Here is a 26,911-nt window from a genome sequence, read left to right as displayed (position 1 = left end):
CCACACCCACCTTTTGCTTCCTATTCTGTTTACTTTGTTGTCAAAACCCTGGGCTTTTTTTTGTAGCAGGAACTTCTTTGCATGTTAGGCCACACATACCCTAATGAAGCCAATCCTAATGAGTTTCTGCTATTAGGTGTGGCCTATTATGCTAATGAGTTCCTGCTGGGCATGGCCAATTCAGGAGCCAGCCGGAACTCCGTTCCTGTGCGTTCCTGTCCAAAAATAGCCCTGCATGAGGGTGTGATTCTTTTCAGCCCCCACCCTTCTGCTGGGGGGGGGGCATCTGTCTGTCGACTAGGTATATTCCCTATGCTTGTGGGAGCCCCTGCAACGGCTAGAATAGATCCAGCACGGGAAGTAAGTCCATTCAAGCAACTGTTAACCCATAATTTTGAAATTCACAAAACCAAAATAAGGACCCACGGTAAGTAGGAAATACCAAAAATCAGCAAATACTTGTGCTACGGACGATTACAAAGTATCTCAAGTAATTTTATTTTATTTTTTTGTTTTTATATTATTTTTTCTATATTTCTTATAAATTATTCACTATTATATTAATCATCATATAAACATTAACACATAGAAAGAATCATATATCCAAACATCTATGATTCTATATAAAAATTACTTTTTTTAGTTACAAGGGTTTTTTCATTTATTTATATTTTTTTAAAAAATTCGCATACACATATTAAGTGACAATCAAAATACAAAATGATCAAAAATTAAAACAAAAAAATAACAACCTTCTGTATGAAATCCTACAAGATTATCAATTCAAGAATCTACAGTTAGATTACTTGAGATACTTCGAAATCGTCTGTAGCACGGTATTAACCCATAATTTTGAGCATGGTGGATTAGAACCATGCCCTAGCACAATGTTTCATCCATCATACATGGGTGCCAGCAGTGAGATGCTAGAGCAAGATAATCCGGTTTAAGTGAGTGGATTACCACATTCTCCCATAACTACTGCACAGTTGAAAGCTGCAGTGGCCGCTGCCGACGAACAAAAAAGCCAGCCAGACAAGTGGGACAGGACTTACCAAGGAAGTTTCTAGTCAGTGCTAGACAAAGGCTGAGGGGTGGGGAACTGACTTTTCCCAACTGACTACTTCAAACAGATAGTGTCCTCTTTTTTGCTTTTCAAAATACAGTAACCCTAACTAACGACAGTGGGTCAGCCAGCTTCTCATAGTGCCCCTTTTAATGTAAAGTTAAATATGTCCCTACTACCCATTATGTAGCACCTGCTTTTCTGTGCTTTGACCCCATGGGTCTCCGCAGCCTACAGGAAGAGACGGGCTCTCGTTTTAAATACCCCAACTATTTAAGCTGTGATAATTGCTACTAACTAGGAACATTCCTAACCTTCCAACCCAAAAAGAGGACATTTTCATCCTTTTTTTAAAAAAGAGTCCAAAAGAGGACAGACACCTAAAAAAAATAGGACCCATCCTCTAAAAAGAGGACATCTGGTAACCCGGTTAACCCTATGTTAGTAGATGCAAGTATGACATACCTCTTCAGTTACATATATTTTCCCTAGGATTTTAATGAATGAGGACATGACCAAGCAATAGCTAAGCATTTTTTAGCACCGCGGGCTTTGATGGGACAGTGAAGCAGATGCTCAGTTCTTTGCCATGTAAGTCAGTGGGATGTAAGAAAATTTACCTCAGCTGGGTCATGACCTTTTAAACGCTCTCTTACAGTAAATGTCACCTCTACGTTTTCATAATGTCTGTGGATAATCCGTCAGCATTACCACAAGAAGGGCCACCGAAAAGATAAAGACAAGCATCCTTCAAGAATTACAGCCTTTCTGTTCTAGCTGTTCACTGTTGTACCTAATAACATGCACACGTTGGATATCACGGTGCCAGGGGCAGTGCAGGTCTTGCTGGTGTGTGTTTTCTGTGGTGACCCTTGCCGCTGTACTTGGTAAAAATTTGTCAAATAGAATGCATGAGTCCATGTTCACCCACAGTATAACCTCACAACGGTGTATTTTTCATATAACAAGTGTGACATAAAATGTTTCAGTGTATGAAGTAAAGACACGTCGTTTAAATTATGCACACGAGATTCACAGCAGACCTCACTAAAGCAATATCAGTTGGGTTTGTGCCAGGCCTATGGATGGAGCCTAGGCGTATTTAGATGGGAAAGGGAATCTCAGATTTCTGTCTTGGCTTCTCTCAGACTCGCTGGGGAAGCACAGGAGTTGCCTCTGTATGGTCTGTGAGTATGTAGCACATAGGTCAGACAAGAGAGAGGGTTCCTCTCCCTAACAGGACTCTCCCCATCCAAGGATAGATTATTCTGGCAGCAGAAGGGGCTATCACATGTCCATGTGATAGCCCCTTCTGCTGCCAGAATAATCTATCCTTGAGTTTCCCCTTCCCCTATGTCATTTACCTAATTCAGAGAGTCTCTCAGGTGCACAGAGAGAGTTAACATCACAACATCGTATAAGAATCAGTCTAGGGATCCCTTCTGCTGTCATGTTAGCGGTATGGCAGGCCATTCCAGGGGTCAGAAGGGGAGGTGGTCTAGGATGTGGCTTCTGCCCCACTCTGCCCCTAACTTCAGCCCTCCTAGGAATGAAGGGCAGGGCGCCCCCCAGCGCTACGATTCCTCCACGATTCCTCCTCTTGTGATACTGCTAATGTACATTCTTCAACAGGTACTGTTGACTCCAGCCTCCTACTGGAGAAGTTATAATCATCAAACTGACTGCCAAACCACATGTACACAGACCAATATTTTACTCTTTGGCAGCTGTGTAGCATTTTAAAGTGTTGAATAAAAGCATTTTGGGTAACGGGGTGAATAGCACAGGATTTTTACAAAGATACGTATCAAGTCCAAGGTTTGGACAGTTTCAAAAGCCCGCAGAAGTGCAAGGTTTCAAGATGGATGGGAATCAAATTTCAGGCACATTAGGTCCAGGCATTTCCCATGAAACACGACTTCTGCCACGGAAAACGATCCTCCCCCCCCAATTTAATATTAAACCCATGACAGTCCTGGACAGTTTAACTCTTCTATAGGGGTGTTAACTATGCTGTATCGAAATTACAGTAGAAAATAGGCTTAGCATCATATATGCACACAAATGTCTTCGCTTCAGAATACAAATTAAGCCTCTGAACAAGGAGTAAATTTCCCCTCCATTCCGCAAGGCCTTAATGTGGCCATAGTAGCCTGGTTACCTCAGAGAACTGACGGAAGACTAAAAGTAGAGATGACTCAAGGAGCCGGTCCTTCAGGGCTGCTTTTAATGGGATTTATAACAGTGGAGATTCAACCCATTGGTGGAATAATTCTGCATAGGGTTGCAATGTTAGGCTTTTAAGGTGGCCTTGCGTGTAACTGTATAAGCGTTCCACTGGGCCGCCTGCCCTACATAAGTCTTTTTGGTGGCCTGAAAGACACTTTTCTGCTTAGAAGTCTTCCCACAGAAACTGAGGGGAGTCATGTCTTGTTAGGCCTCGTTCACCTAAACAGTAGATGAGGTAGTAAAAACTTGTTGGGTTCTACTCTTTCAAACTGCAGATTGAGAGGATGACCAGACGGTAGGATCACATGCATCTGTTCTAGTGGCAGAGGTGCTTTCCTGCTGCAGAAGGAACCTTCCCCATATACATGACACTTTTCTGAGGAAGGCTCGGGAGAAAAGCACCTTAACTAGTGGATCCAACCCCCTAGTGCCGAAGTGACACAGTCCGAATAATTACTACATTTGTCATTGCATTCAAGGAGATCTCATGGCACTGATGATGCCTAGACCCGCTGCTTTCCAGTCATACCCCAGGATCACCCTATCAGCATACACTAGGCCCCAAAACCAAAGCTCTTGGGTAAATGGAGCTATAGCAAAAGAGCACCTTATCGTACTGGTCTCTGGTTTATTTTCTGGGTCTAAATGTCATGGGTTGAATCACTGGCAATCCTTGATTTTATATGCCACATCCTGTCAGGGCCACCTCACTAGAACCTCATGGATACCACATAAATAGAATTTTTTTTTACTCAGGTTCGCTCCACCCAAAAGACAAATGCCATCCTTGAAAAAGGGCAGTTTCTGTCAGAGCTCTCTCAGCCCCACCTACCTCATAGGGTGTCTGTGGTGGGGAGGGGAAGGGAAAGGAGTTTGTAAGCCACTCTGAGACTCCTTTGGGTAGTGAAGGGTGGGGTATAAATCCAATCTCCTCCTCTTCTTCTTCATCCATCCCCACCAACTCTTCCTGAACATCTGACTTACAGCTGCTTACCTTGTATAATCTACTGTATGAACAAAGAAATCTGAAATAGATTCTAATACCACATACTACTTCCAACGCCCTTCTGGCTAATATATCATTGCCTTATCCTCTCATTTCTTCAAAAAGTTTGTATTCCATTACTGCACACACACACCAGTACCACATGCCTTCATTCTATTTTCTATGACAAAATAATTTTGTGGAGATACTGTGATCAAGAACTCATGCCTCCTAATATTTTTATTGTTATAGTGCTGTTAATTTTATTAACAATTTGTCCTGTGTAGAATAAAAACTAGGGATAAGTAAAATATCTGATTCTGTACAAAGTGAATAAGTGTAATAACAGGCTAGTATGTTTTGGTGAGAATTTCTATAGGACCTGTGAATTGTTTTCTATGTGACATCAGGACATACATTTCTTTTAAGGAAGCAAAAACAGAGTTAGACCGTTTTTTAAAACAGTGATATTTTCTGATTCTAAAAGATGCATTTGTTACTAGAGTTTACTATTTCAGGCATTAACTCTTATTTAAATAATGGGTTTTATTACTGCATACCTCCAAATCCATGTGTTCTGTTGCACAACCGATGCACAATAAAATGTTAAGCCTCTGCCTGGTATGGGTTTGGTATCGATGGATCAGGTACTTGGACAGAGTTGATTCGATACCAGTTTGCTTGCAGGAAGCAAAGAGAATGCAGTGTAGCCAACCATTTGGGAACTCTGAAGAACTGGATTTCCCACTTTCCCTTCCCGAACTCCCAAAAACTTTGTTCCTGGAAGGCAAAAAGGGTCTGCAGGAGGAATTGGGGGCAAGACAGAAGAAAACAATGGCAAGCCACCTTGATTCATCTCTTCTCTTGAAAAACCCTTGGAGGCTCACCATAACTCAGCGGGGTATTGACAGCATTTTATCTCAAGACTTAAATCTTCAGAAATGTGTGACGGGAAACATGCCACAAAGGTGGCTGCACTTCAGTCATTGCATTCCCACCAACATGAAGAAGAATTCAGCGCCTTAGTGTACTAGCACATATGGCACATGTGCTTCCTGAGACAAATGACATCTGGGTAGCCCTCTTTTTATACTCTGAAGTTCCAGAAGTGTTTGCACTAGTGCCTTAAGTGAGGCAGAGCTGTGTGCCGCTGTAACAGCCACCTCACCGTTTTTGAAAGGGTGGGGCAGAGCGTTGTAACAACATCCCAAGGTTTATTGATTTATTTAGAAAACTGATATGCTGCCTCACAGCTAAAACAAAACCAGGGGGGAAATCCCCCTTAGGACAGTGAAGGTGTAACCCCTTGGTAAGATAGTTGTGGTGTAGAAATGCTGTCTCAGCTCCTTCACACACCACAGGTATCATAGCAGAAGCTCAGCTCTGCAAATGAGGAGTCCCAAAGCAGCTCCTTTCAACTCCTGTCTTGCCTTGGATACCTGATGGGCCAAAGCTGATGCAGGAAGCTGCAACATGGCCTCCCTCCACAAGGCCAAGGCCTCTGACTTCACCTTCATAGTATAGGAAGGAGTCTCACTGCAGGAGCTCTAAGGTGACAGAAGGAACATCAGAAGGGCCTGTGTTACCATCCTAGCCAGTAGAAAGAAAATATCATCACCTGTCAGCTTTCTGATGAAGCAAAAGTAGTGAGGTAAATATTTTCCTTGACATGGGACAGGATGGTACAGACAACTAAGCTACCCCGGTAGTAAACATCTCCATATAAAGTGGTTTATCTTGTGACTCACATTATTGATTAACCAAGAAGGAGGTCTAGGCACAATGTGGACAGTCGTCATTTACATTGACTATGTGTCAAATTTTCCAACTATGCAGCTCAGATCGTGGCCAGAAAAGGTAACTTCAGACACCACAGATTGAATATGGTGGCCACCACTGGGCAATGTTGTCTCCTGTAATTGGCCAATTGAATTTCAGTGCTTTCATCAATGTTCTCTGGAAGTCTTAAGACAATCCAACGCAGCACAAGGAATCCACAGAAATGCATACAGGCCCACACAATGGCCATTTCTTCTCAATGCGGACTTCACAATGACAAAAAAATTAAACTCAAACTACATTTTTAACATTTTTACTGAATATTTTACAGTGACCAGGAGGTTTTACAACCAGTATTACAAAAATAAGGTAATCCGCATAGGTAGCCTGTGCTTTTTAATTGTTCCCCATTTAAAACAATCATTACCAAAGATGGAAGAATGGACAAAGTTTTAACAGGTGTTTGTAGTTACAGAAAGGACATTTTGTTTTTAGAGTTTACTCTTCTTCCTCCCACCCCAAGCAGTAAAATATTTGCATTTCATCTTAATTTGGATTTGTAATAGGCAATCTGTGCTTCCACGGCAATTACGTCATATTTTCCTTTAGAATCTAATTTAGGACTCTTCCACTCATTGCTCAAGATCTATTGGTTAGAGTAGTTCTGGAAAAAAAAGGGTTCTTCTAAGAAAACTGGGAAGGATCCCATTGAAATTAAGCAATTGTATATCCCATTGACTTCAGGACTGTCCCTGAAATTAATGTGGGATCTTAAATTTGGCTGACTATGCCCCCCTTATTATTACATTATTTTCCATGTGCAAGAGCAATTTATTTATTAAATTATTAGATTAGATGCAGAGTTTAGCATTTCAGGGTGACTAGAGTATTCCACTGAGGGTATTAAGAACTGGAGAAAAATCTCATTGTGTTATGTTTTGAATACAATCTAACAAAACGCATGAACTGTCTTGATGCCTCTTTGAAAAGTGAGGTAGGTCAAACAATTACAAAAAAAACCCCTGAAGGGATTCTCAAAATCCTGGTAACTATACATGTTTAAGCTTGCTGTGAAAATGGAACCGCTTTTTTAAAAATATAATTTATTTCATCACTGTCCAATATTGCAACAACTTTACCCAAAGACAGCAAACCATACAAACTTCAGGGGTCGCAGCGCTGGGACAAGGAAGCATTTCAGAGCTCCAGTTTAAGGTGGTGCGTACAAGACTCCATCTCCCCCCCCCCATAACAGATCTCGTGTGTCTCCTCTTTATCTAGCCATTCTAGTGCAAAGATTCTTAAGAACAATAAAAATAGTCTGTACATAAAATTCTTGAAGACTTCTACGAGTGGGGCATAAATGTCTTAACCACACCTGTTGGTGGGTGGGGCTCAACCCAAGAAAAATTGGGGTGGATCCTGCCCCTACCCACCTTTCCTTCTAGCTCAACCCTGAAGCCTTCGTCTAAGGAGGCTGCCTGCAATTTAAGTGTCTCTTCTGTTAGAGGAACAGCCACTTAAGTTGGAGAAAGACTCCTTTGGCTGGAGAAAGGTTGGACCCACCCCATTATTTGGGGGAATTCAGGATTACTGGAGACATGTACTAGAAACAATGGACTTTTAGAAATGGGGAAAATATAAAATAGTTTTTATATATTGTTTCTCTGCCACGATATTTTATGTGACCTTGTACGCCACCCTGAGCGCATAAATCAAAGAAATAAAATAAATATTTTCATTGTTCAGTTCCAGTTCACATTATAGTTAAAAAATATTTACACAGAACAACCTCAATAAGATTGTCACGGGAGAGAGGAGATAACGAAGGTATCATGGAAGGCTGGAGTACATTAGAGGCCAAATGTATGGGTCCCTTAAGTTTAGCTATAAAAGCTTAGCTATAAAATAAGATCAACAGTTCAGACATTATCGTTCTACAACACCAAGGGAAAAACAAAATGCATGGAACATTAATTACCACCGAGCAACCTTTTGATTCTGAAAGCAACCCAGCTTTAAGATTATTCTTTGCCTAGTTTACTACTTGCTAAAACTGGAGCTTCCAAAATGGAAACTGGCTTACCAAGCTGCCTTGCCCAAAGTTCTCTAATTAGATAATGATGTAGGTTACACTGGAGCCAGGGAGTGCTCTGAAGGTTAGCTAATAAACACAATCATAGCACTCTGACATTCTTGAGAACCATGCAGAGCAGCTCCCAGATTATACTGGAGTAGACCTACACAAGGAGTGATTCACCTAGCCAAAAGCATCCTACCAAGAGTTTTGAGCCCCTGGCAGCTTACCATACATGGTTGGTATGCCACATTCATCTTGTCAAGTCACATGTGGCACAGGACTAGCACTATAGTCATTGCCCAGTATCTCCCTCACACAAAAGCCACTTGTAGTATGTACTCAAGAATTTATTTCCTGGATTACATACCAACTGAATGCTCAGAGAGTGATTAGTGAACAGAGTTGAGTTCTGCCCTCATGGATGACTTCAACATCTCTTGTGAAGATTTGTAGAATACCAGCTGAAATGCAAGATGCTCCTTTTGGGTACAACTAACCAATGGGAAGAGATTGAGAAGGAAAGATCATGGTGTTACAGTGGATAGATCGATGAAAATGATGTGTGGAAAGGGGTTGAAAATAAACTCACCAACATCATAATTCCCCTGCACAGTAATGGTGCAGCCTCATCTGGAATACTGTGCGTGGATTTGGGTGCCAGATCTCAAAAAGGACATTGCAAAGCTGGGAAACGTACAGAAGAGGGTGACCAAGATGATTAAGAGGCTAGAGCACCTTTTCTATGAGGAAATGCAGACAAGTTGTGGGGGGTATGATAGTGGTTTATGAAACTCTCCCTTAATACTATCACCCAGGGGCGCCCAGTGAAGTTGATGGGCAATAGATTCAGGACAGACAAAAGGAAAATGTTTTACTCAGTGAGGTAAAATCATGGAATTCACAGCCAATGGATGTATGGATGGCCATAATCACAGATGACTTTAAGAGGGACTTAGATTCAGAGGAGTGGTCCACCTATATCTACTTCCCATGGTGACTAAAAAGAACCTTCATATTCAGAGGCCTCTGAAGACCAGTGCTAAGAAGCAACATCTTGCAGAGCCTTAGGCTCTATTGCCCTGTTTGGCCCTCCAGGACAAGGTTTTGGCCACTGCAGGCAAAAGGATGATGGAGGACATGAATGTCAGTTTGGTGTAGTGGTTAAGTGCGCAGACGCTAATCTGGGAGAACCGGGTTTGATTCCCCACTCCTCCACTTGCATCTGCTGGATGACCTTGGGCAAGCCATAACTCTGGCACAGCTGTTCTTGAAAAAGAACAGTTTCTGTCAGCGATCTCTCAGCCCCACCTACTTCACAGGGTGTCTGTTGTGGGGAAGGGAAAGGGAAAGGAGTTTGTAAGCCGCTCTGAGACACCTTTGGATAGTGAAGGGTGGCATATAAATCCAATCTCTTCTTCTTCTTCTCATTTACCCCACCTCTCTACCTTAAGGAGTCTCAATATGGTTTACTATCTCTTTCTCTTTCTACCCCCACAACAGGCACCTTGTGAGGAAGGTGGGGCTAAGAGAGTTTTGAGAGAACTGAGACTGGCCCAAGGTCACCCAGCAGGCTTCACATGGAGGAGGAATGGGGAATCAAGCCTGGTTCTCCAGATAAGCGTCTACTACTCTTAACCACTACACACACTGTCTTTCCACTGGTATGACTCTGGTGTGACCCTGCAGGGCATCTCTTATGTTCTCAGAGGAGATTCCTAGGGACTAATTGTAATGGTTTGCACTCTCAGCTAAGCCCTATGCTGCATCACAAACTGCTTTGGAACTACCCTCAGTTGCAGTAGCTGTTTGCTACTTGGTGCAGAAGGCCTGCTGTTGGAGAAACCTTAAGCCCAAAGCCAGCCCTTCCCCAGGCACATGAAGCCAATTGCACAGTTCAGACCCAAGCCATATAGCTACACCACCCCAAACTGCTAAGAGGTAAGCAGCGCTTGGCATAGGGTTGCCAGCTCCAGGTTGGGAAACGCCTGGAGACTTTGGTGGTGGAGGGGATGGTTTGGGGAGGGACTTCCATGGGGTATAATGCCATAGAGTCTATTTTCCAAAATGGTCATTTTCTCCAGGTAAACTGATATTTCGCCTGGAAACCAGTTGTAATAGTGGGAGATCCCCAGCCACCACCTGGAGGTTGGCAACCTGAGCTTGGCATTCAATATTATAAACCGGGGGGGGGGGGCACTAGCTGTTCAGCCATGAAGATGCTTTGAATGTTACAGAGCATCGTTGGCTGCAATACACAGAACACACAATCAAGACTGTGATGACCTGGGGAGGGAAAGAAATGCAACACAAAAGCAGACAACACAAACAAACGACGCTGGTGGAGGGGAAATCGAGGCGTTTCCATTGCCTGCAGTATTTACAGAAAATGAATTTAGAAGGACCACAAAATTTTGTGACGGGGGAGCTGTGGGGGTTTTTTTTTGGTGGTTTCAGCCCCTTTTGTAAGCAATAGGAACTGCAGGAGGGGGTGTCTGTGCGCACCCGTTCATCCTTTCCCTTCTAGCTCCCAAAGCTGGGTCCTCAGATCACGGTGACTCCTCCCTACTCCAATACTGCCTTTTGTTGACTAGATGCATTCAGACGGCAACAGAAGAAAGACGTTGAGAGCCGATTCTCAAATATGGATGAGAAGAAATAGGAAACCGCTCATACTGCTTAGTTTAAGGCTGCAATCCTCTTCCCAGGGAGTAATCCCTGTTGAATAAAATGGGAATTACTGTTGAGTAGGCCTGCCTGAGTAGCCCCTAAAAGTGCTTCAGGGCATCACATTACCTAAGGCCAATGCCAGCGCTGTTGCAATGATCAGCTAAGAAAAATCCTGTAATCCTGTGTTCAGCCTCAATGCAAAAGTGAGAGGTGACTTCCCTGAATCAAATAACCCGCAGAAACTCGGGGGGAAATTAACTGGACCTGCAAAAAGAAGCATCAAGCAGATACATTTGTATTCAGTTCCACAAATCATTTAAAAACCCGCAAACTGACAATTTTATTTTAAAGGAAGTTGTTTTCAAGGTTTTAACACACTCGGCACAAATTGTTTGGCAGAAACTATAAAAAAATGTCCCAAAATTTGGTTATAATTGCCCTGATTGATACACAAAAAGGAGGGAAAGAAAATCAGATGGTCATTCTTTTAAAACATACTTTTGCATAGAAACTCGATTCCACATCTCACACACCAATGAAAATAAACCAAAAAGCACATAACTTCAAGCATGGTTATCAGACTGAGCAAAATGCTACAACTTAGAGTAACAGTTGCCACATACGACTTTTTAAAAAAAAAATCTCTTAAAATATTACATCGTATAAGGAGACACAATGTTATCACATGCCATAATCCATCATTGTCATCTTTTTCTACAAAAAAGGATAGGGAATGGTGTCACACATTCTCACGCTAAGTGTAGTCCATGAAGTCTACACAATATTTTTACTAAATCATAAAAGTGGATAATGGAATATCAAGGAACAATCCAGATACTTCAGTACTATGCCAAGCCATTCTTAACACTCTAGCAGACCAAGGGTCTCCAAACCCTCTTGTGATACCAAAGCAAATAAGCCAACGGCATCGCTACAGATGGGGGCAATAAGATCCCAACTCAAGGGCGACATTTCAAGAGTCAACACTAGTACAAAATAAAGATCCAGTCACTGCTGGATCCAGTGATCTGTTTGGGCAAGAACTGCAGACCTTCCCCACTGTCGCTTAGTAGCCTACCAACAAGCATGGCTATTTCTCCACACCGGTCCTATGACCTTGGGAATCAACTTTCCCAGGGACAGGATGGACGGACCTGCTAGGGGAAGTGGGGAAGATCGAGGACTATCAACACAAATGGATGAAGACTCAACCTCAATCATATACTGTTCCAACCCGAAGAGTTTTCCCTGCCCGCCATTGAGGCAGACTAGTCAGCGGCAAATGAACTCCCAGTAGCAGAATTATTCAATATCCCTGCAGATACTTCAAAAATTACTCTATTAGCAATGTTCCCAACAACCCACTCGGGCCTGAGTATTATTGGTATTTGCACAAACCACACAACCCGTTCCCTCGGTAAGAAGACTCCTCTTGTTACGTTTTTCATTCAGAGGCAAACACTGTTTAGATCTGTTTATGTCAAGAGAGTGATGAAGAGGGAGGAAAATGACATCTGCACTACATTCTGGTTTCCTGCCCTCTCCTGAAATGACTCTCCACCAACAGTCTGTTCTGCAGTTAAGGATTCAGAGTTTCCTCCTCTGCAATTGCACCCAACCAACTGCCATTAATGAGGACCAAGGGGTTGGGAAAGTAATGCAACGCTGGCCCCTCAGGAGACGAACCCAACGGGACATCTCTCACGTCTTTCTAAAACCACGCACAGAAAAACAACAGAACACCGCAGCAGTTCTTTCCTGGGCCAGACCGAGATATCGGGCAGCATTCCTCTCCAAAATCTCATGCAGATCAGGAGGGCCCCCTCTCCCAGGGCTTTTCAGACTTCCCAGATCCTGGTTGGTACAAAGAGGAAAGTTCTACTTCTATCATGATCCTATCCCTTGGTAGGATTTTATGCCCTCCAGTCATTCTATGCCCGCTGGAGGGGACTTCACTGTACTATCTGAGAGCCAACCAGTCTCACCTTCACAGACTTGGAGGGTCACCACCACCTTACGAGGACACACACGTTTCTTCATTTAGGAAGAAAAGATCAGTTTATGATGACAAAGGAGAACACGAGTACCTACTCAAGTTGTAGTTTTATACAGATATTTACAACCCGCCTTCTTCATTACATATTTTTACAATTTTGTTGTAACTACATTTCCAGTATTAAGATGCAGCTCCGAGACAGCCTTGTACATAAGCCTATAACAGGTACTAACCTGCCTACCCGTATGAATGTAAATCGCTTGTGACCCCAAAAACAAAACAAAACCTTATTAACTTATTAAACCTTAGTATTGTCATCACCGAGTGACTAACACGGCAATCCTAGGCATGTCTACTCAGAAGTAAGTCCCAGTATGTTCAATGGTGCTTACACTCAAGTATGCACAAAACTGCACCAGCACAATCAGGCATGCCCTTTCAGGACCAGCGAAGGGACCAACCCAGACCTGAAGAGATGCCCATCCTAAGGAACGACGAACCCTTTGCACACACAGGAAGCTCACATGCATACAGAAGCTCAGTGTGTACAAAGAATGGCTACTTTGCAGCGAGCAGTACTTAAAATGCAATGACTCCAGCCTTAGACTAGAGTAACTGCATAGCAGGGGGGGTGGGAGTGGCAAGTATTTACCAATTGCCCCGACCAGATTAGAACTAGAAAAGTAATTCCTTCACCTTTAAACTTCTGTAACAAAGTCATAGTTACACTAATTACAATATGTACAATAATGTCTAAAAGCTAGAATTTGGAATATTACTCGGTTTAAATGCTATCCATTTCCAGACCGTCCCACAACATGCTCTTTTAAGCTCTACTTATGTAGAACGTGGCATTTTAAAGTATTGCAAACCCCAAAGCTGACATTTAAGTCTCCACCATCATTTCCATCGGCACACCCTGGCACCCTGTGGTAGGATATCACGGGGCCACGCTGCTCTCAAGATGGACAGCACTGCTGAGAACTCCAAGGGAGCCACCTCTGAGACACAATTTTCCCAATAAGCAACTGAAATACGTTTAAAGTGCTTAAACATTTTGTTCGCAAAGCGGATGTTGTTTCCATGACTAGAGGCGGGTTTTAAACATACATGTTCCATCACTGGAGAGCAGCCTTCCTTGTGTGAAAGAGCTAGCACAGATCAGAACAGGTATGTTTTCCAAAAGGGCCCATTCAACACATCGAGCCTTAAGGGACCAAAGGGCGTGCATACATGTCAACTGGCTCTTAGGACTGAATGACTTAAGCTCAACGATTTATGCTCACTTTTAGCCGAGGCTACAATCCACAGAATTCTCCCCTCCCGAGGACACTTCCTCTGTCTTTTATTATGATCTTCCAAACTAAACGGCCTCAGGATTGTCGCGGCAGCTTAAGAATCTGGATTCCCGCTTTTTCTTAGCTCCCGTTTTTATAAACATCGACAGCCTAAATCAAACGCAACTATGCCGCATTCAAGATGGCTGTCTTATTCCTCACGCCCAAGATGTTGCGTGCTATTAAACCCATCTACCATTTACAGATGACTAAGCGACGCCAGTTACAAATAAATTAAATATATTCTGACTGGGACCCAACAGAGCTTACTCTAGCTGCCGCTTAATCAGATTTTGACTACTTTCATTATCAAATGGCAGGCCCGTACCATTACCGTACCCCGGCATTTGCAACGGCCCTCAGTTTCAAAGAGAGTTCTCCTGTGTGGCATGCTGATGCCTGAGAAATAAAGCCACCCCCCTCAAAAGCATGGCACTAGCTACATAGCATTTATAAACAGAGGATGCAGGATTTTTTCCAATGCATTTCAGAGCAAATTAAAAAGTCCTCCCTGCTGCCTCTACCAAGATGTAGCATGTGGCATAGACACACTGAAAACCGAGGGAAGCTGCAGAAGGGATATTCACAGCAAGCACGGGGTGGATCCGAAGCTCACGAAATGGGACAACCCCCTTTCCCACTGGACACCCTGAAATTTAGCTCAGGGAGGAGGAAAAAAAATAGCTCTGCAGTGAGAGGGGTAACATCAGCGAAAATCCCCCTCCACCAATGGAAGTGCTCTTCCACTGGTCTAGAGTGTCATTGTGTCAGAAGAGCACCTTTGGAGCCAACTCATTTTAACAGTTTCATTTCTTTTAGTGCTATATGCTACAGAGGATAAGGTAGCAAGGACAAGGTTGCTAGGTGGGTACAGCAAACTAAGATTCGGAAGAGAAGGAGAACCGCAGCACTGGAAACAACGTCATCTCCATGGCACGGCGGTTCCACTGTTGCTCCGGTTTCCCTTCTTGACACAAAGGGAATGAGCAGACAAAGCCAGAGAAAGGCTACAGAGCTGGCGTATATCAACAAGGACTTGAGAAAGGCCTGCAGTCTTGAAGGGGGGGGGGGGGCGACAGGAAGGCTCCCAGATCTCTAACTAATGTCAGGAAATAGCAGCTGAACAGGAACCGATGTGCAAACTGATACAAAAATTGAAACTGGACAGCAAATATATATATACTGTATTTTCAGAAAGTGACGTTTCAATAACTTAAAAGTATGTCGTCCCCAGAATTCAGTCTCCACTACAGATTGACGTGTGGAACGGAAGGCGAAAGCGGCTGTCCCAGGAATCCAGTTCAATGAATGCCGTCACTCCTCTGAATAACAGCCGGCTCTAAGGAATCCAGAAGCTCGGGTGAAGAGGGGTCTCAAAAGCCTGGCGGGGTCCGGTGCTGCCCTGGCCCCCCCCTCCACAAAGCAGATCCAGAAGGGACCTCTCTCCACAGACGACATCTGCCGGGCTCACAATATCTCCAGGTCTACATGTCGCACCTCTGGATTGCGTTGCTAAAACAAAAGGAGGTAGAAGTTTAATAAATGTGTAACAGCAGCTGGAAACCGGCATACAGATCGTGTTGAATTCGGTCACAGGCAAGCCCACCAGGGCTCCAACTAGCCTATTTCACTGGGTTGTTGAGAAGAAAGAAGGAGATAACCCCATTCTATTCTACACTCCTCGGTTTGCTGACTGTCAAAGAATATACGCAAAAGAAAGTGTTCGTTCGCTCTTTTCATTCGACCATTCCTTCAATACAAGGTGCTGTGGAGGGGGTGGGATCTCCGTTTACCCTCCACTCCCCTCCCCATATGAGAAAGCTTAAGTTGAGAGACTGGTCCAAGCTCATCCAGGAAAGATCATGGCTGAGTCAGGATTTAACCCAGATCTTCACAATAGAAGCAGAAGAGGAAGAAGAGATTGGATTTATACCCCACCCTTCACTTGGGAGTCTCAGAGAGGCTTACAATCTCCTTTCCCTTCCTCTCCCCACAACAGACAACCTGAGGTAGGTGGGGCTGAGAGAGCTCTTTCGAGAACTGCTCCTGAGAGAACAGCTCTGAGAGAACTGTGGACTGACCCAAGGTCACGCCAGCAGCTGCATGTGGAAGAGTGGGGAAATTGAACCCGGTTCTCCAGATTAGAGTCCGCACTCCTAACCGCTACACCAAACTGGCTCTCCATACAACTCCTACTGTCTCCCTCACCAAGCTAGGTCCCATAGCTTCCCCAGTATCAGCCTTCATGATGTTTGGCGACTGAAGAGAGGCTCTGCCCCAAGACTGACAGCCCACCAATTAAAAGCCTCTTCCCAAGTCCTACTCTCTGAACCCCTTATTGGCCAGCGGCGACCGACGACAGGGCTTTTTTAGTGGTGGTGCCTTCCTTTGAAATGCCCTTCCTCACGAGCCTCATCTGGCCCGCCCCCCCTCTTTCATTTAGGCACCAAGCCAAAATGGTACCTTTTTACCAAGGCTTTAAACTGACAGGTTGCCTCCTTTAAAGCCATTTTAATCGTCTGCTTCTAACTTGAGGATTGTTAAGACAGATGTGGTGGAAAAGGCCATTATGTCACAGATAACTTATGGTGGTCCTGTTGAGGAGTTTTCAAGGCAGGAGACCGTCCAGAGGTGGTTTGCCACTGCCTGTCTCTGCGTCGCAACTTTGGACTTCCTGGTGGTCTCCCGTCCAGACACTAAGGCCGACCATGCTTAGCTTCCAAGATCTTTTAACGAAGCAAACGATGTTAACGACGTGCTCCGGAATGTTCTGTGTCGTTTCGACGTTCCTTCTTCTGAACAAGATTCTATAGATAATTTCCAGTGTTTTGTCTCATCTATAAGAGTAGAAATGAAGCCTCATGCTATATTTTTTCTTTATAGGTCAATAACAAAGCACAATGGAGCTGCGGTGGCTCAAGTGGTTAAGACGGTGAACTACAGGCTGTGGAAGGTCGGTAGTTCAGCAGTTCGAGACCCGAGTGTGCCGCATGACGGAGTGAGCTCCCGTCCCTGGTCCCAGCTCTTGCCAACCTAGCAGTTCGAAAGCAGGAAATTGCAAGTAGATAAATAGGTACCACTTCGGTGGGAAGGTAACAACGTTCCGTGCGCCTTGGTGTTTAGTCATGCCGGCCACATGACCACGGAAACGTCTTCGGACAGCGCTGGCTCTTCGGCTTGGAAACGGAGATGAGCACCGCAACCCTAGAGTCGGACTCGACCGGCTTTCGAGCAAGGGAACCTTTACCTTTTAACAAAGCACAATTGCTAGTAATGGCACTCCATTTGACTGTAACTTGCCCGAAATGAATTTTCTACTAGCAATTGTGCTTTTTTATTGACCTATGAAGAAAAAAATATGTGAGCATCAGGCTTCATTTCTACTCTTATAGATGAGACAAAACACTGGAAATTATCTGTAGAATCTTGTTCAGAAGAAGGAACACCGAAACGACACAGGACATTCCGGAGCGCGTCGTTAACATCATTTGCTTCGTTAAAAACCACTTCTGTTTATTTGAAACGGACTGTATTTTTGTATTCCAACCTTGTAAAAAAAAAAGCATATCACTTTAACTTATTTAAGCAGCCTATGTTTTCTGATTTTTGCAGTACTGTATTATTTAGTTGAGCGCACTTATCACAGTAATCATCCCTGCGTAGTATAATATCCATATACTGTGTACCATACTCTGTTTGCTTAGCTTCCAAGATCTGACAGGATCCGGCTCGCCTGGACCATCCCCGGTCGGGGCCATCAGACAGATATATACTCTAAATAAACCCTTAACCAAGACATATTCGGCTACTACTTTTACGGCGCTCTTGTGCACTTCCCTTTTCATCTAGCAGGCTTGGTGCCAGAGAACATCTCAGAGGATTATGACCAGTGTTCCCTCTAAGCTGAGTTCGTGTGAGCTAGCTCACCGTTTTTTAGCCTCCGGCTCACACATTTTTGTCTCAGCTCAGGAAGGCTGGGGCTCCAGAGCCAGCTCATTTATGCAGCAGCCAAATCGCTTGCTCACAACTTTAACGCCTGTAGCTCACAAAGCAGAATTTTTGCTCACAAGACTCCACAGCTTTGAGGGAACATTAATTATGACCCCGAACCACCAAGCAAACCAAAGCAAGGGAAGATCAATGCAAGTTCTCGAGGGCCATCATCAGCCTGTCGCAGCTGCTGCTTCTGTACTGGAGCGCCCCAATTATTACAAAAAGTAGTAAACGTTTCCGGTATCAATACTGTGTTTGGCAAACCTTTTTTCTCTTTAACCACCAGCCTCCTCTTACCTTCAGCTCCTTCTCTAGCCGGTCCACTTCGGCTCCTAGTGTGTCAATAATATTTTCGCCGTGTTTCAGCATGAAAACCTCTAACTCCTCCAGAGTCTTCACCTGCTGGATTTCCTGCCACGAAATGAAGGGTAAGAGGATCAGAGCAAGATGCAGAACACAAACAAGTCACTCTCCCTTTTTCGGAATGGTGGGGTAGAACGCAGAGAGCATCATAAGGAACGACCTTGCCCAGGAGATCCGCAAACAGAAGGGATTTTTGGTTTGTTCGCTGCTTCACCCAGCTTACCACAACTATCCCCGTATCAGCTGAGAAACAGAAAACAAGTAGGACCACCAGTTTGATATCTGTCATGTGCAGGACACACACAAAAAGAGTGGCATAGACAAACTGACCGATGCAGGGCTCTGCGTTCCAGGGATGCTGCACAAGTGCAGGAAAGCCACACAACGGAACAGCGGTTTGCAATAATCAGGCATTATTACCCATAACTACATTTTCAGGTGATCATCAGCATTTGATTTTGTATGCTTTGAATCAGAACATATTTACTTGTGGTTTGCCAGCTACCTTCAGCCACAAGGAAAGGCAGGGCAGAAATATCTGAATAAAAATTTACACTAATAACAGCTTTACCTTTTTTAAACAAAAGGACATAGAAACCAGCTCTGAGAGAATCACCTCGTGGTGAAGGTTTCCAACTGATTCGGTCACCACATTCTGTACCAAGGCAGACCATTGGTCTATCAAGGTCCGTGTGGTCTGCTCTGACTGGTGGTGGCTCTCTCAGGTAAATGTCCTTCACATCACTCGGGTCCTGAGAGCCAGCGGGGTGTAGTGGTTCAGAGGAGCGGATTCTAACCTGGAGAACTGGGTTTGATTCCCCTGCCTTCCACTTGAAGCCTGCTGAGTGATCTTGAGACAGTCCCAGTTCTCTCAGAACTCTCTCAGCCCCACCTACCTCACAAGGTGCCTGTTCTGAAGAGGGGAAGGAAACTGTAGGTTGCTTTAAGACTCCTTAAGGTAAAGAAAAGCAGGGTATAACCACCTTCTCTTTTCGATTTTTTTTTTGGTCAACTGGACATTTGTTGTTGTTCAGTTGCACAGTCGAGTCCGACTCTTCGCGACCCCATGGACCAGATCACGCCAGGCCTTCCGGTCTTCCCCCGTCCTCTGAAGTTTGCTCAACTTCATGTTCGTTGCATCTACGACACTGTCTGTAATGTATCCAGTCCAGACAAGTCCAGAGACAAACGTCGAGCTTCGCTCCAAGAGACAATGGACTATGCGGATCCTAGCCCGCTCCAATCAGGGGGCTAGGTTCCCAACCGAGAGCCTATGGGGCTCTCGGCCACTGTAAATAACCTATAGGGAAGTAGGGGTGTGTTTTGGGTGGCGGCTTCTCGGGGGATATAAGCCGGCCTGCGAGCCGGCCAAAGTTGTTTTGTTCCTGATCGAATAAAGTACGCTTTGCTGAAATCACTCTCCGTCTGCGTACTTTTCACTGTCTAACCATCTCATCCTTTGCCGTCCCCGTCTTCTTTGACCTTCAATCTTTCCCAGCATCAGGGTCTTCTCCAGCAACTGGACATAATGAGGACCAAACCAGGGTCCTTCTGCAAACAAAGCAGATACTCACAACCCCTCCCTCAGCAAACGAGACAGACTCAAGCAGGAAGATGAGACTCCTCTCCCTCTGGCACCTGCAGCCCAAATGTCATCACTGTGGGGAGGTGATTTCCTGCAACCTAAAAGCTAGTTCTAGAAGCTTCTGGACTACAGCTCTGCAGAAGTGCGAAGACCACCCGTGGGATGCAAACAGACCACAGCCCAGGCCACAAGTTACAATGAACTCATGTACAATCTGGGTACCGTGTCCACTTGATTTTTCTTTATACATGCACTGAGTAACGGCCGTGTCACATTCTGTCATGTTACATTCATATTACGGTCACTGTGACGCTTCTCTGGGGACGGGTCCCTGGCTTCGTTTGTCAAGCGAATGCACACTGGCTCTTTCTTACAAATGGATGCATGTACATCTATGAAGGATGTATGTGCGTTCACTGTAATGTGTGAACAGGGCACAGGAATAAGCAAATACAAGGTACAGGAAAAAGGAAATATGTGTTATCTAAGTAGACTGGTGGACGAAAATGAGCCCAGAGAGCTCTCCTACAATACCATTTATTTCGTTATTTATTTTATTCAATTTATATCCTGCCCCCCCCCCCAATAAGCGGGCTCAGGGCAGGTCACAGGCAGTGTTCCCCCTAAGCTGAGTTAGTGTGAGCTAGCTCACAGCTTTTTGGCCTCCGGCTCACGCATTTTTGTCTTAGCTCAGGAAGGAGTGCTCCAGAGCAAACCAATTTATGCAGCAGCCAAATTGCTCGCTCACAACTTTAATGCTAGTAGCTCACAAAGTAGAATTTTTGCTCACGAGACTCCACAGCTTAGAGGGAACACTGGTCACAGGTCACATAGGATGGGACAATGAAACAATAGAATATCACAAACATTATAAAGCTAAGAGGAAGATAATAAGACCAGCACAGCACACTGCCTTGGTAGCAGTGCGATGATGTACTTTTTCTGAGTGGTGCTGGTGGCCATTGGACACATAGCCAGGGCTACCGGTAGGGGAGGCTGAGAGATGGAAGAATTTGGATGCCTGCTGCCTCAACTAAAAGCCCAGTAACAAATAAATATACACCGCCGCTACCACTACCATCAATGAGGGCCAGGATTGCAGCACCGCTGCTGGAGGCTGAGTGGCCAAGGTACATCAGGGGGCCACATCATCCTCCCTTTGCCCCAAGGGCAGGTGCAATACGGAGAGAGGTGGTTGTCACGCGGGATCCTTGGGCGTTTGCTCATTGTATTAAAGTGTTTTAAAATGTTTTATTGTGTTTTTATCACACTGTGTGCCATATTGTGTATTATGGTGCTGTAATGCACCTCATACTGTAAGCCGCCCTGAGCCCGCGCGCGGGGAGGGCGGGGTATAAATAAAATTAAATAAATAAATAAAAACCTTTTAACAAGCTAATGTGTTCTATTTATGTTCATCATTTAGTAAAGTGCATAGCGTTATCATTATTTCATCCTAGTCAGGTATAAATATTCATTACAGTCAATAAGCAATAACATTCAGTACATACAGATTTCTAACTACTAGACAATTTTGCATCAGTGTTTTAAAAGTCAAGCCCCAACGGGAGTTTCTAGAATTATAAACCCGCTTCTCCTTGCGTGAAGTCTTCCAAAAAGGGGGACGGCCTTCTTAATAGTTGTATGGATCCTTTTTGCTGGTCCTACAAAAGACACATTGTGCAGCTAACATTCAGGGACGGAGTACTCCTGTCATTCTCAAAGCTAAAACTAAAAGCCCGGCAGAACAGCTCCATCTTACAGGCCCTGTGGAATTGCAGTACCGTGTTTCCCCGAAAATAAGACACTGTCTTATATTTATTTTTTCTCAAGAAGACACACTAGGGCTTATACCACAAATGCATAGAAATCCTGCTAGGGCTTATTTTTGGGATAGGTCTTATTTTCAGGGAAACAGGGTAGATCCCGCAGGGCCCTGATCTCGATTGGGAGCTTGTTCCACCAGGCTGGGGCCAGGGCAGAAAAGGCCCTGGCCCTAGTTTACGCTAATCAGGCATCTTTCAGGCCAGGGACAACCAGAAGGTGTTGATCCATTAAGCAGAAAACTCTACGGGGGCACAGAAGAGGAGAGACACTGACGGCCAAGACAGTGAGAGAGATGTGAAACTACTTCCCAGTGATACTGATCTATCGTGTTTCTAATTTGCCATCCTCACAAAAAAACTCGAGTTGGCCTAGCTTAGAGAATGGTGGGTGACTGAGCCAGGAACTGACATGTTCTGAACCTTCTCTCTCGGTTTACACTTAGATAAGCAGAACCAGAAGGCAAAAACTTGTCTTGAACTACAACTTCAGGCTACAAAACACGGGGAGGGACCTACATTTGAAAGTGCTCCCATGTGCAAGAACTCCTTTCGTAGAAAGCCAGGAGGGGGCCAGGCTGAACCCATCTTCCCCGACATGGTAGTTTTCCACATGCAGAAAATTCTGTCGGGAGGGGTTGGTCAGACATGCCCTTTCCCGCCCACGCCCAGCCCCTCCTCCAGCTTGAAAGCAGACATTCCACGAAAAGGTTTTTCCCCATGATTCCCCTCAGAGAAGGCTCCTTGTGGCTATTCTGTATGGCCAGTCTTTATTCTCCAGCCCTTGGAAAGTTGGCGAACATTTGAAAATATCGCACCAGCTCAGCCCAAAGCAACAGGAGCTCCATGGCCACCATCAATTCCACCTCCCACCAAAAAATATTCAGAGTTCCTCACGGTACGTGTGGAACACTGCTGCAAATGTCACTCAGTTTTGTACAGGTAAAAGCCCATGAACACAAGAGGAAGTCGGAACGTATCTGCAAAATGAAAAGCATCTAAGACTAAGCAAACTTGAGAGAGGCGGAGGAAAAACACACAGTTCAAAAGTCAGTGTATCTTCAAAACATACTTGTAGCAGCTGCTCAATGTCCTGCTTCTCCAAGTAAGACCGAGTCACAACCCGTCCGTCAAAGTCTACTTCGGCCTTGAATCTCACTTGGCTCATCCCCATCTCTGTGGCTTTAACATCATGAATTGCTCTGAGGGAAATGTTTTGGGCGGCGAGACAGAGTGAGACAAACAAGCCATTAGGTGTTTCAGACTGACACAGAAGTTGGCCACCCGACAAAAACAGTTCATTTAACAATAACACTTTCCCTCTAAGCTTAGAAATAAGCATCCGTTATTCCCACCACCCTGAGGAGCTGCGGTGGCTCAAGTGGTTAAGACGCTGAACTGCAGGCTGTGGTAGGTCAGTAGTTCAGCAGTTCGAGACCCGAGGGTGCCGCACGACGGAGTGAGCTCCCGTCTCTAGTTCCAGCTCCTGCCAACCTAGCAGTTCGAAAGCAAGAAATTGCAAGTAGATAAATAGGGACCACTTCGGTGGGAAGGTAACAGCGTTCCGTGCGCCTTGGTGTTTATTCATGCCGGCCACATGACCACGGAAGCGTCTTCGGACAGCGCTGGCTCTTCGGCTTGGAAACGGAGATGAGCACCGCAACCCTAGAGTCGGACTTGACTGGCTCTCGAGCAAGGGAAACCTTTACTGTACTTTATTCCCACAACCACCAGACACATTTTTCGTAGGTACAGCCCCCCGATGAGCTGAACGTGCTTCCTCAGAGATCATGAATGTCTGCCATCCAGACCCTCTCACCTCACTGCAGGGTCGCTTTCCAGTAACTCCGTCAGCCTCTGCAGCTGGTCGGGCTGAATGGATCGCCCCAGCAGCGCTTCCGTGTTGGTGTAGATGAGAAACGCAGAGACGGCTCCCAATAACGTCCCCACGCCCAGTGAGCCCAGGCTGTCATAGCATGGATTACCTGGAGGATGTACAGCAGAAGTAAAAACACCGTCCTTTAGCATACCTTGTACGTTGCCCTCTGTACAAAGATGATTACCTTAAAGTTTCCTATGTTATACTGCTATACTAAAGAGCGCTTGGGGCTCTTTAGCTTGGAGAAACGATGACTGAGGGGTGACATGATTGAGGTTTATAAGATTATGCATGGGATAGAGCAGGTAGAGAAAGAGGTAAGAACTTAAGAACATAAGAGATGCCAATGTTGGATCAGGCCAAAGGCCCATCCAGTCCAACACTCTGTGTCACACAGTGGCCAGAAATACCAGGTGCCATCAGGAGGTCCACCAGTGGGGCCAGGACACCAGAAGCCCTGCCACTGTTGACCCCCCCCCAAGCACCAAGAAGACAGAGCACCACTTGCCCCAGAGCCCCTATCTATACCTTGTGGCTAATAGCCACTGATGGACCTCTGCTCCATATGCTTATCGAATTCCCTTTTGAAGCCACCACTTCCTGTGGCAGTGAATTCCAAGTGTTAATCACTCTTTGGGTGAAGAAGTACTTCATTTTATCCGTTCTAACCCGACCGCTCAGCAATTTCATGGAGTGCCCACGAGTTCTTGTATTGTGAGAAAGGGAGAAAAGTACCTCTTTCTCTACCTGCTCTTTCCCATGCATAATCTTATAAACCTCAATCATGTCACCCCTCAGTTTTACTTGCATTTCTGTGGCCAACTCCCTAGAACTTCCTATACTAAACAACACATAGCAACAAAAAGAAATTAAGGATGAACTAATATTAACATGGATACAAAGTCAATTTTTCCCCTCTGCCAACAATGCAACAGATATTTGGCACTCATCAGGAAGTGGTGGCGGCTACAAGCATGGACGGCTTCAAAAGGGAATTAGATAAGCATATGGAGCAGAGGTCCATCAGTGGCTATTAGCCACAAGGTATAGATAGGGGCTCTGGGGCAAGTGATGTTCTGTATTCTTGGTGCTTGGGTGGGGGCAACAGTGGGAGGGCTTCTAGTGTCCTGGCCCCACTGGTGAACCTCCTGATGGCACCTGGTATTTCTGGCCACTGTGTGATACAGAGTGTTGGACTGGATGGGCCATTGGCCTGATCTAACATTGGCATCTCTTATGTTCTTATGATTTATCTACCAGAACAAAGTTGGAGTCCAGTGGCACTTTTAAGACAAAGTTTTATTTAAGGTATAAGCTTTTGTGTGCATGCACACATCTTCAGATACAGTGAAACAAAACTTCTTCTGCCGTTACATACAGGTGTGTGTGTGGGGGGGGGTTAGCTGCCAGGAAGGGCTACTTAGAGATGCATAAGGGAGCGGTGGCGCAGGGGATTTCCCCCCTGCTTAACTATAAATCTGAACTGCCAAGCTTTGGCAGTTCTAGTCCCGTGCTGGTGTGAGCAACCAAGCCTTGTCCTAGCTCATCGTCTACCCAGCGATTCGAAAGCTTCGGCAAGTAGATAAATTGGGGGCCACCTGTAAGGGGGTGGGCACACCCCTCCCTTCGGGAAGGTGTTAGCTGCCGAGTGTGACTTCTGAGGCGCGGCGAGATCGAAAGATGAAAGAGCTGTTTCGGCTTCCCTGCAGTGGAGCGAGTCGGCCAGGCGGTGGCAGTGTGGCAGCACGACATCAAGAAGCCCCGACGTCATCAGCCAGCCGACAAGAATACATGCCGTCGGAACACGACTGATCCAGCCCGCAGATGAAGCCCCGGCTAGCTGCAATGTGTGTGTAATTTTTAAAAATGCTGTATGTTGTCTTCCCTATCCCCCACGAATACTGTTAGTCCAATTGTCAAAGAGTAACTGTAAATCGCTCCGAGCCCGACAGGTGTGTGGGAAAGAGCCATCAATAAATCGAAAGTATTATTATTATAAGTAACTGGGCAATTATAGCTGAGACTGGATTAAGGCGGTTGGTAAGATCTGTACTTTGTTAGTCTTGGAGGTGACACCGGACTCAAACTCAGCCCTCACGTCTGTTTGTTAGCTCTTGTATTTGTATGCTGATCGACTGCTGTTCCCAGATGTTACCTGGGCTATGCCCAGGGAGACCTCGGTTCAAACTCCCATCCTGTCAGCAAACTTGCCGGGTGACCCTGAGCCGGTCATTTCCTCTCAGCCTCACCTGCCTCACGGGCTCGTTGTGCGGACAAAAAATAGGGGGGAGGACCACATCTGCTGCCCTCAGCTCCTTGGGGGATGGGGGTAAAATGAGCAAGTGGGCTCCAGAGGAGTAAGGGAGGGAATGGGAACAAAAATGCCATAGAGTGCTCTGAACCGGCTGCAGCGGCCGCTTGCCTCACACGATGCAGAAAAGTACTTGGGAGTATGCGAGTGAAGGCGGCTTGCCTCGTGAAGCCCCCGGCAGTCTTAAAGGAACATTTCCCCATAAGACCGGCGCTGAGACATTGTCAGGACCCACAGCCAAACAGCAGAGCACACACTTCCAAGAAAGGTTTTGCTTTATTGTCAGTACTATGGTTGCAGTAACATGGTCACTGTCAGGAATGACGAGCAAGGAACAAGCACACAATGATATAGGGAATTCAAGAGGTCCCCCACACACACCTGTGGGCCAATCGCCCCTTCTCCCGCGGGCGAAGAGTAACTGATGACCCAACTGAACCGGGGATGAGAAACTAAACCAGTCTCACGGTTAATTAAAGTGGAGACACTACACAGGCACGAATACAAGGTCAGAGATAACAAGGGGAGAAGCGAGAGGAAAGGAATGTGGCACCAACTTGTACACAGGTCGGGCAGGCGAACCCTAGGCCAATAAACCATATGGCAGCATAGCTGACAGACATGAGGTAAAAGCAGCTTGCTTTTGACCTCACCACTGACGCCACAAACCTGCAGCATTCTGGGGAAGTTTTGTATTGTCCCCCCCCCATTCCCTGTAAGGCAAGGAGCAAGTTGATTTCTTCTATATTCTGCCGCCATGCTGGCAGAGTTTTGGGGCACTGGACACTGTGGATGCTTCTGGAAGGTCTCCCCCCCCC

At 45.3% G+C, this 26,911-nt stretch overlaps 1 protein-coding gene across 1 annotated transcript in view; it reads right to left on the bottom strand.

Annotated features, from left to right (window-relative positions):
- Window positions 1-13,434: 13,434 nt before the first annotated feature.
- The window catches only part of SLC30A9 (solute carrier family 30 (zinc transporter), member 9), a 52,345-nt gene continuing 38,868 nt past the window's right edge, over window positions 13,435-26,911 (bottom strand). Inside the window, exons 15-18 of the mRNA XM_015413737.1 lie at window positions 23,723-23,888; window positions 22,976-23,105; window positions 18,430-18,543; window positions 13,435-15,651 (exon numbers count right to left, since the gene is read on the bottom strand). Coding sequence (XP_015269223.1) covers window positions 15,607-15,651; window positions 18,430-18,543; window positions 22,976-23,105; window positions 23,723-23,888 — 455 coding nt within the window. The 3' untranslated portion in view covers window positions 13,435-15,606. The remainder of the gene's footprint in view (window positions 15,652-18,429; window positions 18,544-22,975; window positions 23,106-23,722; window positions 23,889-26,911) is intronic.

Source organism: Gekko japonicus, unplaced genomic scaffold (genome assembly GCF_001447785.1).
Source record: "Gekko japonicus isolate JY-2015 unplaced genomic scaffold, Gekko_japonicus_V1.1 scaffold670, whole genome shotgun sequence".
NCBI lineage: Eukaryota > Metazoa > Chordata > Lepidosauria > Squamata > Gekkonidae > Gekko > Gekko japonicus.
This window is presented reverse-complemented; position numbering and strand designations above follow the sequence as displayed.